This window comes from Crocodylus porosus, unplaced genomic scaffold, assembly GCF_001723895.1.
Source record: "Crocodylus porosus isolate Cpor-Errol unplaced genomic scaffold, CroPor_comp1, whole genome shotgun sequence".
Taxonomy (NCBI): domain Eukaryota; kingdom Metazoa; phylum Chordata; order Crocodylia; family Crocodylidae; genus Crocodylus; species Crocodylus porosus.
In genome coordinates, this window is record NW_017728911.1 from 37,534,310 (window position 1) to 37,548,368 (window position 14,059).

The window sequence follows — 14,059 nt, forward strand, 5'->3', positions numbered from 1 at the left end:
GCATTAGCGCAATCTTTCAGCCTGAAGTATATACAGGTCCTTATCAGCAATAGAAAGACAAAACTTGCCAGAGAATGCTAAGAGCATAACTCTGACTATTAATGCTAAGAGGCACTGATTTAAAAATAAATGTTAATGCCCTGTGCAAAGCAGACACTTTCTGCACCACTTCCGAACCACTGGAAAAGCAAATTTCCCCATTGTCTCCTCATAGACAGCAAAAAATTAAAAGGAAGAAAGAAAATCAATACATTCTAGAGATAAAAGTGAAAATGAACAGTGCAGTGCACCAGAGGGGCATTCTGAGCCACAGAGCTTGTGCTAGCAATAATACAAGTATATACTCATATATACATAAGCCACCAAAACGTTTTTGTCATCCAAAGTAAGTAATTAATGTTAAGCATAAGTCATTCCAGTGAAGTCAGGCGATCTGTTCAATGTTTCACTGGACTGGGTTCACAGTGCTCAGCACCTTGAAGGATTGAACCATTAATCTCAGAGTTGACCATGTAGTTTTGCTAAGAGGTTAGACAGTGGATTTGCATAGGATGGTTTGGATAGGGATGATCCTGCCTCTGCGGGGGGTTAGATTAGATGACTTCTGGAGGCCTGTGCCAGCCCATCTTCTCTATGATCTTTCTGTGTCTCTGTAAAAGGAGGCTAATTCTACTTCCCTACTTCCAAGGCTTGCAGGGAGAAGAGAAGCACCAGCCCTGCTTCTTCCTCTTCTATACCAGGGGCCAGATTCAGACATCTACACTCCACTGGATTTTAATGGGGGCTTAGGCACCAGCACAGAAATTAAGCACCTAAATATCTTTGTAGTTCGGGCCCTAAAGCAGCTTTGCATACTTCAAGGCCCTTTATTCTCATAAAACGCCATCAAGGAAGTAAAGAGCATCAATGACAATTAGGGTCACTCATGTTTTTGAGGTGCCCAGACACAACAGTGCTAGGGCTATATGAGTTCCACTAATCTAAACACAGATAGATACTACCTTAAAAACCCTGTTTAACTGGGGGCTTTAACAGCTGGAGTTGGTGGGGGGGGCGGGGCAGCAGCATTTATACTTCTATAGCATTCTGTGACTCCCTCTCTGTCAATAAAATCTGGATCCCTCTTGGGCCATGCTTCTGCTCAGTGGCTGCGGGGGGCTCTCACTTAACTCATCACTCCCCTGAGCCCAGCGTAGCAAACAGATGGAGTAGTACACCTTAAAGAACCCACTGCTGAAAGTCTCTGACATTGAAACACATGACATGGTTAATTAACTGGGCCCTTGCACTGAACAGACTCACTTAAATGCTTTGCGTTTGTTTGCATGGTGCTATTAGAACAGTCTTCCTGACAAGTGTGATACAGTGACAGGTAAAATGATTGGATGTAACCTTGTTACAAGCACATCATACCTTTGAACATCTTTCCTTTGCACTGACTTACCTAGAGCTCATAAAAATTGGGGGGGAGTTTTGTGCCCTCAAATTTAAGAGGTGAAAACTTTTCTGATGCTTCTGCCTTGAAATTATGGAAAACTTCAGTCCTGTAACTGCTCCCAACTCCCCCAACTCCAAGTCTTTCACATTAGCACATTGTTTTAGATACATTGCCCTCAGAATCAAGGTTTGTTACAGGAAAGCACTTAAGCACTTCCTTAAATCCACCCTACTGACTTCAGTGGGATTTAACTATATACTCAAAGCCTAGCATGTGGCAAAGTAAGCATATTTCCTGAACTGGGAAACCATAAAGGTCTGAATTTCAGAGCTTCTGACCAGCTCATGCCAGCAGCTCAGTTAGAACAGTGTGTACTCAGCAGCTCTGCAGATAAAGCCTTAATATTATTAATTGGTACTGAATTAGCATTAGGGATTTTTCTACATCTTCAATGCAAAATTAATTGTAATGGTCATGTACTAATCAAAACTCTATACATACGTATGCAGTAGTCTCCACTTTCATAATATCCGGGGCAGCACTGAGATCTCCGCCGATACATTGTTCTTAGGCCTCTTCGATATGCTGTTTTATAACTTATTCTAAATTGCAAGACAGAAAGCCGTTTGACAGTATTGAAAATCAATGCCTACTGTTGGAATTATATTTGTGTTAAATTATAGCAAGGATAGCATTCAATAATTATTTTAAAATGCATGAAGGCTTTTGATATTAAAAACCACAATAAAAAAGAATCAATACTTATTTTGAAACTAGAAATATAACATGGATTATAAACACAGTATTCACGGCAGCCAGTTAACAGAGGTCTTCTTGGGACTGCTACCTTAAAGCACTGCCTCAGCCCCAAGGAGAGGGCATGACACGTCTTAAGAATAAACACAATTTTTCTAGGTATAGCAGTAAGGTCAGCTATCCGCACTGGACTCAACAAAACACTCTATTGAGGCCATTTTTCAGGGTACTGCAACAGGAATCATTGTAATGCACATTTAATACTTGCTAGGCGGGGCTGGAAATTAACTCCACAGTGCATTCGCTCCACAAGGTAACCTATCCAAGACTTGAGTGTCTTGCAAGATGGTGTAATGTCCTGCATAGAAACCACTTCAAGACTGTTTCTACAATACCAGGCTCTTGTCCAAAAAAGTGCCAGAGTACAAAGCTTCCTGCCAGATTTTTAGCTTGATTTGTAACACAAGAAAGGGTGACACTTGGGAAAATGAGGACTTAATGACAAAAGTTTGAAAGCATCCTTTCATTTTAATTCATCTGAAATAACCCTCTCCTAGGTCTTGGTCCCATCCTAGAACAGAAAATCAATGGTCCTTCCCGTTGGACAAACCTCTCCCACTTACTCTGCTCTACTTCAGCTGAAACAATGCTGTAAGCAGGCATTGTTACAGCGCTGGACACTGCCCGACAAACTAAAATAAGCCAAACTGGCAAGATGTTGAGAACCTTCAGCTGCCACCGAGTCAAGAGACTCGAGAACACTGAGTAGCTGACAGGATCGGACCCCTTGCAAGGTCCCCAGACAAGTGACTGCATTGGGTGTTTATCTGAATATTTTTTTCTGGTAGGAATGATCCTGATCACAACTGATTCCATGCAGTCCAGAAAAAAAAAATTATCAGGCAGCAACAACTTTCATTCAAGCCCTTAAATTTACATTCTGGTTTGGAAGCAGTCTCTGTAGCCTGGATCCATTTCTAGTTACCACCAGCCTGACCCATACTCAAGCCAATGGACTAGAAGAGAAAGAAAGAGAGACTGATACATAACAAGCTAGTCAGTCCCCTCTTGAATTATGCAGCTGAACTGCTTGATATAGCTGGCTCAAGTCTCATGCAAGAATTGCTGCCCCTTGGATGATCTGCCATGAGCCCAGGATTTATGGGCACACAAGATTTCTAAAACATGATCAGCTATCAGGATTTTTTTTGCAGAGAGGCCTGTATTTCCTTCAGTATCAGGGTGTCACAGAAGCTTAGATAAAGAAAAAAGCTACAGGGGGAGATGAAAAGGCAAAGAAATTAAAATATCTTGGGGATCAGCACTTACCTGTGTCTAGTGCACTTGAACCAGTTCAGTATGTCAGTACATCGTGTATAGTAGATCTGATCAAAAGGATGAGCATAAGATTCCTGTACTGTTACAGCATAGCTAGGAATAGATAAGGAAAGAAAGAGGAAAAGCCTGTTTGTTACAGCATATAAAGCTTTTATTTCCTTGACTTGCTCCCACAACTAACTCCAGCCTAAGACACAACAATCAGTTTGGTAGGGACTCTGGCCATAGCCAGAGCTAAGGAAGCCTTTTCATCTACTTTCTCCCCAGGAGAGAATCACAGATACTTCCTGGAGCTCCTCCAAGGGTATGATTCTGTTCCCAACTTGAGCCTACAAGGCACAGTTTAGCTGCACATGGGACATAAATTTAAACTTCTATTTTCTCTAAGTTAAGAACAAATATGAATGACAAGTTTTAAAAGCCGAGGCAGGGAACTGGTAAACTGCAATGTAGGGGGAAATGGCTTAGTCTAGAAAGTGTACAAAACCTCTATGTTCTTAGATCATATCAGAGGCTTCCTACAAGGACTGTTAATATTTGCTTGCATTCCAAAATGCTAATGAGAGCACATATTAACTTAATGCTGCCGAGTTTCACCAGCATGACGGGATCCTCACACTTCATTTTATGATGAAGGAGCATCATTACTTCAACTAATATTGGGAGCACCAATCAAAGAGGGGAAAAATTATGAAAGGTCTCAAGGGTGTTTATTTTTATACTTCATGAATTTAATCCTTTCTAATTTGTAGCAGAAACAACATAGGAAGTAACTGAAGATCATAAAATCACGAGTAAAGTGGTGACTGGGTTTGAGACTATTTGAGATTTGGGCAGACTGCAACAATATCTTTTACAGAACTGAAGACTTTGCTCTTTACAGAAATTGGAGAAACTGGTTAAAAATTAAGATATGGACAAGACCTTTTCATATACTAACGTCTCAATGCAACAAGTACTACTTTATAGAGGGCTGTAATTTTCAAGAGAGCCTAAATGACTTGGGAGACATTGACTTGTTCTCTGGTGGCTGTCAGCTGGGGGTATGCATACCCCTAGGGGTACTTAAAGAGATCATAGGGTGTACACAGAACAAATGAGAAAAAAATTACTGTTTTATAGAGGTGATATAAGTAAAACTGACTGCATCAGCAATCAGCTTTGTTGACTGACATGGCCAATAATATGGCCGATAAATGTCCTGTGCACGCATGCAGCCACAGCACAGCACGCAGGCAGTCAGGAACACAGCCCGGCAGCTTGGAGAACAGTCTGGTCCAGTTGGTAAGTCTGTTGTGAGGGAAGGGGCGTGGGTAGGGGGTCATATAGAGGTCCCAGTGGTGAGGGAGGGAGTGGGGCTGGGACGAGCACAGAACAGAGCTGTGGCTCATCCCAAGGGGTGTGGGGAGGTGGGCAGCTCCCATCATGGCACACCCTGAGCGCTCCCAGATCTACATGCAGGGCGAGGGCAGTCTGCCACTGCAGGCTGGGGCTCGGGTAGCGCCTAGCTCTTCTCAGTGGGGGCTGGGCCAGGCTGCACTCGGAGAGGACAGCAGCAGTGCTAGGAGGAAGGATTATGACCTGCCCTGGCCCCAGACCACAAGTGGCAGCCTGCCCTGCCCTGCCCTGCCCTGCCCAGCCCACAAATCTGGGGGCACATGACCCCCATGCCCTTCTTGGGCATGTGTAGTGGCAGGAACCGCCCCCCTCCTGAGTGCCCCCAAAATGAGCTGCTCGCAGCTCCATCCCACACCCCACCTTGCCCCACCCAAGCAGCACCTCCCCAGCCCCAGCCCCACTCCCTCCCTCACTGCTGGGCCCTCGTATCTGCCCCCCCCCCACACACACCCCTTCCCTCCCTCCTGCTAATGGTAACATTACAAACAAGAAAAAAAAAAAAACAGAAAGGGGCACATGAGCTGAAACTCTGAGACACAAAGGGTACACTTGTTAAAAAAGGCTGAAAACCCCTGACTTAGATGCATCATCATAGATGTACGTACTGGACAAATACAGATCTGAGGGGCTTGCAAGCTCCACATAAATCCCTTTGCACTGAACACAACCATGCTGAATTTGTTCATTGCAGGACCAGGACTTAGGAATGAGATCCTGCAAGAGATCCCATTCTAGCCAATGGCATTGCTGATGTGCTTAAGGTCCTGCAGGATCATGCCATCAAAAATATTTGTCTGGAGGGTCTCAGTGGAAGGCCTCCACCAACGTCAGCCAACAGGGCTATTAACACATTCATCTCCCTGTCACACTGCAACTCTCTGGGCAACCGGGCTTCCCAAGAGAGTTGCGCATGCTCTTTGTAGAGCACCTTGCGGGGGTGGGGGGGAGGAGGGGGGCGATATTTAACTGACATTGATGCCAAAACGTAAAATATTTACATGGCTCATTATTAATGTAAAACAATAGCATTTGAGAATCTTGATTATTATTTTATGATCCTGTTAGTTACCCAGCCCCTTATCCTAACTTAATCTTTTCCCTTTGATTTATTAACATCTAACTAACAAAGTCGTCTTGGTCAGTACAACCAATCAATTTTGGTATTTAATTTTTGTTTCTCCTTGATTGGGTTGTGAGGTTGCCGACTTTCCCCAGACAAAGATCAATATTTTACTCCTGTGCTCTGCATGCACCTCACCTCACCATGCGACTTCAAAATACCATTGCTGCGTGCTTCTTTTTACATCTGCATTTGACCTATAAGCCAAGTAATGCTCTAATTAATGTGTCCAAAATCAAAGCATAATGAGCTTCATAATGCTGCTCAGCTTTGTATCCATGTTTACTCTTCTGAAAGGATTTATGGTAGTGGACATATGAGCTACATTTACTCCTGCACTGGGATAACCCACAGAAACTGAGGAGGAAACTCAAGGAGTTCAAACTGAAGCACACCACTGTTATTATGGATGGTCCTTACGTAGACCCCTGCACTTATGTGGCCCCTGTGGGCAGAGTGGCTCAACTACTCAGAAGAGCCCACTTGCACAGGTGAAATTTTCAGATCATTCCTATCTCTGTATTAGGGACTATGGGAGAGACTACGAGGAACATTTGAGCAGCTTGCCCAGGGACAGGGAGGGACTATGAGGAAAATGATCCTTTCTATTTCATGAGCAGGGCCTTTAGCCCATCAGGCTTCTTCATCCAGGGGTCTATCTGCATGTTCCAACTTCCTTTCACAGGCAGAACTGTCACCGATGTTGATGGGCATCTGGCAGATTAAACCACCGAGCTTTGGATACTCAATACAGTATCAGTACTCAAGGGCAGGTCTCTAGCTGACCGTTTCATTCAGCTTCCTGACTGAAAAGCATGAAGGAGCAAGACAGAAGTTGTCCATTGAACCCTGGTTTCCTCCAGAATGCACTGAGACACTCCCTCTGTAGCCCGTCTAGCAGGGCCCATGAAAACACATCTCAGAGCCGGGATAGGTGGTAGGGTACTATATTCATGAAACAAGGCTCTCGGGTGTAGCCCTAGAATAGATCCTTTTGGCACTCTCGTCTGCCATCCGCCACACAGCTTGTGCGGATGCTGACAGAACTTGACCTGCAGCGATTATAATTTTGCCTTTAAAGCATACAAGTAAGAACCAGCTGTTAAACAAAAATGACACTGTGTATACACTACCTCTCCCAGTGACTGCAAACGTTGGGGTCATCTGGATTTAAGGACAGAGTAGTTTTCAGCAGGAAAGACAGGGTAAGCACTTTTAGAATCCACCACAAGAGTATGCACACCACCATTCTTGTTTCTAGATAAAGAGAACAAAACAGCATGTATGAAGAGAGCACTTGCATATTTCCAACTGTATACCTGATCTTCAGCCCAACATCAGACTGACTCTTGTTGCAGTCACGATCTTGGTAGTGCAAAGAAACCACAAAGCAAATGTATAAGGGGCAATTATTTATTACTATAATGTGGGTGAAGTGATAATGAGCAGTACCGTTTATCATGACATCTTGATAAACTTGGCAAGTAGTTTACGCCTTGCATTTTTTATCTCTGAGATTTAAATACCGACTCTCCTACTATGTAGCACAATCTATTTGCTAAAAAGGTCTTTTAAAGAAGCTATCTAAAAAAAAAAACAACCTCTAATTTACAGATTACTGGAAAGTTTTCCAAAGGCTTCACCCTCTAGTCAGATTTATTGCTGTAAATGTGTAGAATAAATTATTATATCACTTTACATAATTCTTAGGATAATATAATGAAAAGTGAAATAATACATTACTCACACATGAACATGCGCAAATCTCAACAAAACCTCGAGCGTGGCAGCCCCTCTCTGGTACCTGCATATAGGCAATTGGTTAAATGCTGAAATATCAAAGGAAACAATTCAGAGCCATGTCCTAAAGGGACTCAAAGGTTTCCATATAGAATTTGGCTAGTTGAGCTTAAAATTTGAGGGCAAAGCTACCCAAGACACCAATAGTTCTAATGATTCTTCCTAGGAGCATTTTTGATACTGAAGATCATTTTTAAGCTGCCTTCATTGACAAAATAAATAACTAAGCCATTAAAATAATCTATTCTCCTATCAACCCATGGGCAAAACCCATTCCCATTAATTTTAATGGTGTTTACATGTGTCAATAGAGCAGGCTACATCTCAGACACATATGCTTATTACATGACTGAAGGAAAATCAATTCACTTTTCAACTCTTATAAAGGGGAGTCCATTTAGAATGACAGAGGTCAGCTTATTGTGCCATATTATGAAGAATGCAGATGAAGAAATAAAAAAAATTAATGTTGACTCTCTGAAGTAAACAAGCATGAACTTATTGGTTTTGGTTTCTTCATCTAATACCTGTTAGCAGAACAAGATGTTAAGTCTATAAGTAGTTTACATACAAATAACTATATTAAAAGAACTCTACATCTGCGATATTAAGCACTCACCAAGTTAAGAAATGCCAGGGAAAAAGTTTGCCAATGGCAACCTCTCTTGGGCCCCTTTTGGCATATGCATTATGAAAGACATTCGTTAAGGACAACGCAGAGTCTTCCACAGGCCTTCTGTCCATTTGGTGCCCAGCCCACCCCGCCAGATCTGCTCTGGGGATGAATCAGGAATCTATTGATTGTAGCACCCCACCCCCATTTACCAAAGGAAAGAACTAAGTGAGGAAAGAAAGTGGGGATCAGAGAAGACAAAGAACCGTCTCATGGTTAAGAGAGGTGAATGCTGCCCTGGAAAACCCAATTCTACCTAACCTCTGCCAAGGGGTCCTATGCAACACTGGACAACCTGCTCAAACCACACTAGTCACAGCTGTCTACTCTTCATTTTACTGAGACTTAGTGTTTTCAGGTCTAATTTGCAGAAGGGCTGAGCACTGACTTGCAGCTGCAACTGATGTCATGGAACCCACACCTTGCACTCATGAAACAATGTGCAATGCTAACCACTGGAAGAAAGAAAGGAAATTCAGGTGCACCCCAAATAACTGAGCACTTCACTTCTGTCTCAGTTTGCCATCTGGCAAATGGTGCTGAGAAAATAAGGGGAGTAATGCTTGTGAACCACTCAGATGCTGCAGTGATAAACACCACAGAGAAACCAATATGGAAACGAGTAAAAGCAAAATTTGAATGCTGCGAAGTAAAAGTGGAAGGTGGGCAAGAAGGAAGCCATGTATTGGGTACTAGCATTGGGTAGTATTGGGCATTCTGTGCACAGAACCAGGTCACACATAGGGGACGTGAGAGGACACAACACACTGAGCTGCTTAGTGGGGATGTCTCATGTGCAGTCTGGTTAGCGCCAGGAGACATCTGAACATGCTCAGGGAGGGCAGAATCCCCAGAGATTTTGGTCTCTGAGAATGTGCAAACTGTGGTTTTTCAGCAACTTTAACCTGGCCAGATTTTGGCAGATTTTCATAAGGAGAGTGATAGACGTGGACCCAACACAAACACCCCTTTCACACCAAATTTCAAGTACCTATTCCAAAGCAATGGGGCACAACAGTTTTCCAGAGTAAAAGGTCACCAGAATTTCTTTCAATTCAGAAGAGCAGTGGGTTTTTTCCTTCTTCTTGTTGGCCTTGTTCTCAGACGTGCCTGAGCCACTGCGGCAGAAATTTGTGAAGAATACAGTCAAGGCAGACACCTGACCTGGATAATTTCGGCCCCTAATGGATGGAAGTGATGGCCAACAAAAATCATGGTCTTCTAATAGGAAGTGGTCGTGACAAAGGAGGATGAGCCTGCCCCCTTTCAGATGGGAAGGGGAACACTCTTCCTTGGGACTCCTCAAAAAGCAGCTTTACTCAGTTTTCCTGTCCCAAGAGGACTCCTTGCAGCCAGCCCTGGAACACCTTCACAAGGGACAAGCCTCTGGCTTTGACACCCTGCCTCTTCTCAGTCCCTGACTTTCCCAGTGATCAATAGCCCTCCACCTCTGGGAGCTCCTTTTCAGTCAGCTCCTGGGAAGGAAGGAGGGTGTTTCTTTCTTTACAAGAGGGTTATTGGATTGTTGATGTCCCAAGCAGCAAGCAGATGCTGCTTCAAAACCATCTTTATTGTGCCTCTCCACTTCCCTCTGTCCTTGCTTGGACTTTATTCTGTCCACCCTGGGACCCTTCCTTTTCCCTGTCTACCTGAGACCTTCTCTTTGTTTGGCCTGGGACTTTCTGTGCCCTCCAGCTGCCTCAGAGCTTCACTCATTCTCCTTGAGCTTAGTCAGCCATACTTGTTACACACCATTATAAAACTACAGTCTTAGGCTGGGGACAAGTCACCCAATATAATGAAACATTAAGTCACGGGGAACCAATCAGGGGGTAGTCTCTGGGCCCACCTACCAGGCCCAGATGGCCATCTACCCCTGGGGTAAAACAAGCATATTGATGCCCTATATAGACAATTATTTACAAGCATTATTTGCAGTAAAGCCTGCCCATGCTGAGCCTCCCAAAGTACACCCCACAGGACCACAGGCTAGAATCCAGCTTATCTAGCCTCCTTCGTCACAGAAGTGTAGAGCAAGCTTAATCAGAGGTGGACTCTGAGCCCTGCTCATGGTCTATAAATACAAATTGAAGAGACCCTATTTGATGGCACTAGGACAACTGAGGTTAATGGCCAGTTCCCAATGACAAGCACCCCTTGGGCTACTCCTGGAAGTAGTCCTCAATGAGGCCAGTCTGGAGAGAAGAGGGGGGGGAATTGGAAGTAGGACATGGCCACAGAGAATTTAATGCATTTTCTTCATGAGTCAACTGTCTATATTCATACAGGGTTTATAAAAGCCTTTGCAAAGCTTCTTTTAGATCCTGCTCACACACTTTTACATCAAGGCCAGAATGATGTTACTATCATAGAATCACAGGGTCGGAAGGGACCTCCAGAAGTCATTTAGTCCAACTGCATCCCTATCCAAACCATTCTATGCAAATCCTTGTCTAACCTCTTAGCAAAACTACATGGTCAACACTGACACAACCACAAGGCATAATACCCTAACCTGTCACAAGAAAGCAGGGGGACCACAGCAGCCAACACCCTGCTGCTGCAAAGTTTGCTAAAATAAGCTTGAGATTCCAGGAAAAGGCCACATCCCCTCCTGCACAGGAAGACAAAGAACCCCACAGACACCAATCTGACCACTGGGTACAATTACTTCCCAACTTCAAATATGGCAACCGGTGTGATCCCAAGGGGAGGGGCAAGACCCTCTTGCCAGCAACCGCCAGGTTTAAGTCTCAGCAGGAGCACTGGCACACCACCGCCAAAATCCCCAGCCTTGGCTACAGCCAACACGCAATGCTTCTAAGGAAGGCTTAAAAAAAACCAAACCCTTGTACAGTCAAGACTTAGGAAACAACTCCATCTCAATGGAAAGGTGCGGGCTAATATTATGTAAATACTACATCACATAAATCAGCTGGTTAATGAAATAAAGTTTTTGTTCAGTAAAATAATGTTATATTTTCCATTTCAGGAATTAAACAGAAGTGCGCTCTTCTATAATACAGCACCCCAATCAATACAGTTCCATAAATTAACCACAGTCCTTGACAAGAGGATTGCCCTAGCAACAGAACTGATCTGCATGCCACTGTCTGGAAAACATGTACTCTCTGTATACTACTTTACTCCAGGAACTAGCCAAAGGAACATGAAGGCGTCGCTCTTGATGGCTGAGTGTACACACACACACTCTAAAATGAGCAGGACAGGGATGGTAAGGAAAGCAGATCTGTTATTACAATTTGAGCTAAAGTCCACTGAAGTCAGTGGAAACTCATTCAAATAGCCACATCACTCATTACTTTTCTCTCTGTCCCTCTCTCTGTATATAACACAGTAAATATATAGTGAAATATTTATATTACATCTATTATGAGGTATGCACTGCTTCTACAGGGAAGGAACACCAAGGTTCTCATCTGCAAGGGCTTGCAGGGCAAAGGCCCTTTTCCTCTTGGTGTCCAAAAACTTGTGGGGAGCCTCATGTTTCTTTCTGAATTGTAATATTTAACTCTTATTAAATGGCATGCGCAGTGATAGGTGTGAACTACAAAGTGGTGGGTATCAAAAGACATCAGCACAGTTCTTTAACAAGCATATCTATAATAATGGACCTTGTACTGATCAACTACTATTTAGAAAAACCCTGAACAACAGAAGACAGGCTTCAGTGATCACTGCTTTTAAGGGCTGCAATTTACCCCATGTTGATTTCCTTCAGCTTTGAGACTGTCATATTGCATAAATGGTCCTACAGAAGGAATTACTTCCAACTAAATGAGACGGTCAAAGGAAGTCCAAAGCAAAGCTGCTGGAACAATCTGTAAGGGATTGAGGGAGGTTTCTGTTTTCTTTAAATCAAAGCACAATTTAGTGCCTGGTTTGCTAAATTCTCAAAAGCATTAAAAATCTAGATTTCTCACTAATCAGACAACAGTACAATCACTACTTTACCTACAGCCACCCTGCACTGAATCCAACAACTATCATAATGCTCAGACTTTAATTCATTAGATGATAAACTGCTAAAGTATTTGAAATTCAAAAAACCCCACCTAGAGTTACCTTATAAGGCATAAGCCCATTTAAAACAGAGATTTTTAGAACACCTTTCCAAAAGATTAAATACCCTTCCTGAACTTTTAATTTTAATACTTTTATTTGTTTATAAATGAACTATGCTGTGCACAGAATTTCCCAACCTCTTAAGTCAGATCATATATCAGAAATACCCAACTTTCCAAATACAGCAGAACCTCATTTATCTAAAGTGCCTCTTATCCCAATTCAAATGAAATATTTTACCTTGACGACAGTTAATGGAAAAGACCTCATACTAAATCCAAGGAATTTATATTACAAGATTCAGAAAAAAACTCTAAAGCAAATATATTTTAAAGTATTACCAAAAAAAGAGAGAGTTAGCCAGAGACTTCCAATTCTTTTAACTAGCAATTTCTTGTTCCATGTTAACACATAATCCATTCTGTGTTGCTTTTAATGCAATGGGTACACTGCTTACAGGGGGCACATGGCCATCTTCTAAAGCAGCATTTCTCAGCCTGTGGATCGCAAGAATATATGAAAGGGTTGCAAAGTCACAGAAGAATGTGGAAAAACATGAATGTCACTTGGGAGTATTGTAGGGCCACATGCTGATATTGCTGTTAATGTTTTCCTGGTGATCTGGATTTCTGTCATTAAAATTAAGACTTGTGAGCTGCTTTTTGTAGTGTTGTAAGTATTTAGGGCCCAAAATACTTGTGTGTTTTCTACTTAAACTATTTGCTGGGTTGGGACTGGCCATTGATGTTTACAAATGGGTCCTGGTACAAAAAGAAGTTGAGAACCACTGTTCTAAGGAACACATCCCTGTACCATTACTAAAACCAGAACCAAACAATGAATACCTCCAAAGCCCACTGTCAGTCTCTGAAACCTGGATAAACTTTGAGCTTGATAAAGCAGCACATGACTCATAGGTGCTTTGTACAGTTCCTCAAAAGACTCAGCCTTCCAGTCCATCCAGTCCTGACCATCTGCTTCAAGCCAGTATGTCTGATAACTCTGCCACTATCTAGCATTCCCTGGGATAGGGGAAGACAGTTGTCTAAGGATACAAGCAGCTGTCTTAGGATGCAAGCCATATCCCACCAGACTTAGCACCTTATCTAGCAAAGCCTTCAAAATGCCTGAAGGAAGAAATGTATGGAACTATAACCCTCTTCCCCTCACCCCACATTTTTTTCTTTTTAAATTATTCATTTGGGTTCTAGGTAAGCACTTCATTCTACCCAAAAGAAAAAATGTGTCACGTTTCAGATGTTTTGCTTTTAAATGAAGCAAGTTTGAATACTTTCCAAAGACAGTATCATTTCAAAACAATGTTAAAACACTTTGTTTCAAAGGATGTCAATCCCAAACACTTAGTTTCATAGTTTCTAGGGTCAGAAGGGACCTGAGCAGATCATCTAGTCCGACCCCCTGCCATGGCAGGAAAGAGTACTGGGGTCAA

The 14,059-nt window shown here is 42.8% G+C and overlaps 1 protein-coding gene across 3 annotated transcripts in view; it reads right to left on the reverse strand.

The window, feature by feature from the left end:
- The window catches only part of MEGF11 (multiple EGF like domains 11), a 304,098-nt gene that overhangs the window by 286,925 nt on the left and 3,114 nt on the right, over window positions 1–14,059 (reverse strand). For all 3 annotated transcript variants that reach the window (XM_019533844.1, XM_019533843.1, XM_019533845.1), the window contains exons 2-4: window positions 7,184–7,307; window positions 3,524–3,625; window positions 1,940–2,040 (exon numbers count right to left, since the gene is read on the reverse strand). In XM_019533844.1, the coding sequence (XP_019389389.1) occupies window positions 1,940–2,040; window positions 3,524–3,625; window positions 7,184–7,299 (319 nt within the window). In that variant the 5' untranslated portion in view covers window positions 7,300–7,307. The remainder of the gene's footprint in view (window positions 1–1,939; window positions 2,041–3,523; window positions 3,626–7,183; window positions 7,308–14,059) is intronic.